This window comes from Nestor notabilis, unplaced genomic scaffold (assembly GCF_000696875.1).
Source record: "Nestor notabilis isolate BGI_N333 unplaced genomic scaffold, ASM69687v1 scaffold17552, whole genome shotgun sequence".
In the NCBI taxonomy this organism is placed as follows: Eukaryota; Metazoa; Chordata; class Aves; order Psittaciformes; family Psittacidae; genus Nestor; species Nestor notabilis.
The window spans coordinates 3,282-6,136 of NW_009917154.1; the positions used below are offsets into that span (position 1 = coordinate 3,282).

Here is a 2,855-nt window from a genome sequence, read left to right on the forward strand (position 1 = left end):
AATAGCCCCTGGGTGGTCCAGGGATCCCAAGCCTTTGCGGCAGAGGTCCCACCTCCTGATCATTCCTATCAAGCATGGGAATGGCCCCTCCAGTGTGGGAAAACTGAAGCTGCCCCATCAAAAATGACCCTGGCCAGGCTTCCCAGAGCATCCCCATGGCAAATGGCTGGGCTCAAGGCTTGGCAAAGCCCTGCGTGTCCAGCCCACTTGAGATGTTGTGACATTATTTTTCTGATCCCTCTTTCGAGGGATGGCTTCAAATATGTCAAGTGAGACCCATCATGGAAATGCACTCACACCATGGGGCATCGGAGCCTGTTTGCAGTATCTCATGATGTACTGTGAGATAAGAGGGATGCAGAGAGGGTCAGCTCAGGGTGAGGTCCCAAAGGACATCCCTAGGGACATGGGAGATGCTCCTGCTGTGAAACCCACAGCTTCTGGAGAAGGAAGAGCTTTTGCTGCCCTTGAAGCAGCAGGAAAATAAAGCCTCTCAGCATCCTCAGGGTGGGTATGGAAATGCCAACCAGATTTGGGGGAGCCAGGCTCCGCAGGGAGACACCCAGGGTCCTGTAAGGCTGCCCCATGGCTGTGGTTTTGGGGCTGTCTGTGATGTCCCTAGGCCACCAATGAGTGTGGCTTATGGCTACACAATGGGGCTGCAGTGTGAAGATGCCCAAGGGGATCCTTTGGTACCAGGGATGTCCCAGCAAAGCCTGGCACTAGGGTGCAGGACCACTCCTGGAGCATCCTTTCCTCTGCTTCCCTGGTCCAGCTCTGCATCCCTGGAGGTGCAGCAACCCCAGCTCTCACCCCTAAGTAGAGGGTCCCTGTTCGCACCCCACAGATAGAGAGCAAGCCTGGAAATGGCAATTAATTCACTTTATTGAGCTCAGTGGCCACCAGGACTGGGTGCTGCTCTCACCAGGGCAGGCTCTGTCCCCTCCAGTCCCAGAAGGTGCCATTGCTGGTGGCTGAGAGACGTGCCAGCAGCCGCAGGACGCCCTGCACACTCTCCTCCATTGTCACTGGGCCATGTGGACTCAAGGACACAGCGTAAAAAATGAACCCACCCCCCTACCCCCCCGTCATCCCGAATCCCATCACGCGGTGCAGTGGGACACCAGCTCCGCCTGGGGCAGGTTGGGAAAGGCTGGAGATGCTCCAGTAACCAAGGGATGCAGCTTTGCACAAATTAATCATCCTTATAACTTGGGTGTTAAAACGATGGGGGTTAATCTTATGGTTCCTGATAAAAAGTGATTCATTCATTCCCTCCTTAAACTCTGCTTGGCTCCAGCCTCTCCTTGGCACGGTCAGAGGGGAGGAGGAATTTTGGGTGATGGAGGTGCAGGGGGTGCTGGGTGCATTGCTCCCACACGCGGTGCGGGGGTGCCCTCTGCTGACATCAGATTGGGTTGGGAAATAAAGTGAAAAAAGGAAGAAACTGAATTGTTTGTGAGGAAGAGCCTGAAGTTGGCCCTTTTGCTGCCGTTGCACAGTTCCCCTGGAGCTGAGGGGCTGTTCAGGGGTGGGTGCTCCCGGGAAGGGGTGCCAGTGGGAAGGGATGCCCTGGGAAGGGATGACCATGGGAAGGGATGCCCTGGGAAGGGACGATGTACATGGGAAGGGATTCCCTAGAAATGGATGTACATGGGAAGGGATTCCCTAGAAATGGATGCCCATGGGAAGGGATGCCTCTGGAAGGAATGACTTGGGAATGGATGCACATAGGAAGGGATGCACGTGGGAAGGGATGCTCTGGGAAGGGATGCCCCGGAAAGGGATGCCTCAGGAAGGGATGACCCAGGAAGGGATGCCCATGGGACTGTGCTGAGCCAGGGTACCCATATACCTTCCATCACTCACCGTCCCCTGTCCCAAGGGGGGTGTCACACAACCGGGGTCCACGGACACACAGAGGATCCCACTGCCCCCATACTCCAGGGCCAGGCACTTAGTGAGCATATTCAGAGCAGCCTGGGGGGAACAACCCCACCACCGTCATTATGGGCTGGCAGTGCCATGGCCGGTGGGGGGGGATCCTGCAGGAAGTGACCCCCAAATTTGTCCCCATTGCCCCAGCAGCAGTACCTTGCTGCAGCGGTAGCAGATGTCCTGCCTCTCTTCCCAAGCCTCCCCTGCCTCGATGGAGCCCAGAATGCTGGAGATGTTGATGATGGCAGCTCTGCTGCAGCTCATCCCACACTGCCCTTCAGCCTCAGCTGCCTCCTTCAGCAAGGGCTGGAATGCCTGCAGGGGATGGGTGCTTGGGCATCACCATCCTCTTCTTCCCCACTCTCAGCATTTGCGGCAGGGCGTGCCTGTGGCCTTGCCTGGCTCATCTGAAGGGGCCCAATGGTGTTGCTGGTGTAGACAAGGGTCATGTTCTCTGCCGTCTCAGTGGCCAGTGTGCTGTGGCGTGTGGTGCCAGTGTTGTTGATCAGGAGGTTGAGGCCGGCGCTTCCCACCTTCTCCTGCACCTTCTTGACTGCTGCCTTAATGCTGTTGGGGTCCGTCATGTCTGCAAGGGGACAGGAGGGCTTGGGACAAGCTGGTGGCCGTGTCTCAGTCAAGATGCTGTAGAACATTGCAGGAGGCAGCTCTTGGCCACCGGGAATCCTCCCGGTCCTGGCAGTGACCTGGTTGGGCTCAGCCAAACTGAGGGACCTACCTGCTTGCGTAGTGTTTTCCAGAGCCACCCACAGATGCCATTAAATCCAAAGAGATTTCATCCCCTTCATCCCCTTCCTGCCCTGGCACCTACCTAGAGGCAGGACCATGACGCTGGGGTTGCCCAAAGCCACCTCATTGATAGCCTAAATGGAGAAAGGTGTGGGGGAGTCAGGGGGGGG

General features: G+C 57.0%; 1 protein-coding gene across 1 annotated transcript; it reads right to left on the reverse strand.

The window, feature by feature from the left end:
- Positions 1-279: 279 nt before the first annotated feature.
- Positions 280-2,807, reverse strand: LOC104413848 (11-cis retinol dehydrogenase-like; the record flags this gene model as incomplete). The annotated part of the gene is made up of 5 exons (XM_010024959.1): positions 280-339; positions 1,870-1,980; positions 2,095-2,253; positions 2,337-2,524; positions 2,768-2,807. Coding segments are annotated over 5 exons (558 nt in total), but the record flags the coding sequence as incomplete, so codon positions are not given.
- Positions 2,808-2,855: the final 48 nt, after the last annotated feature.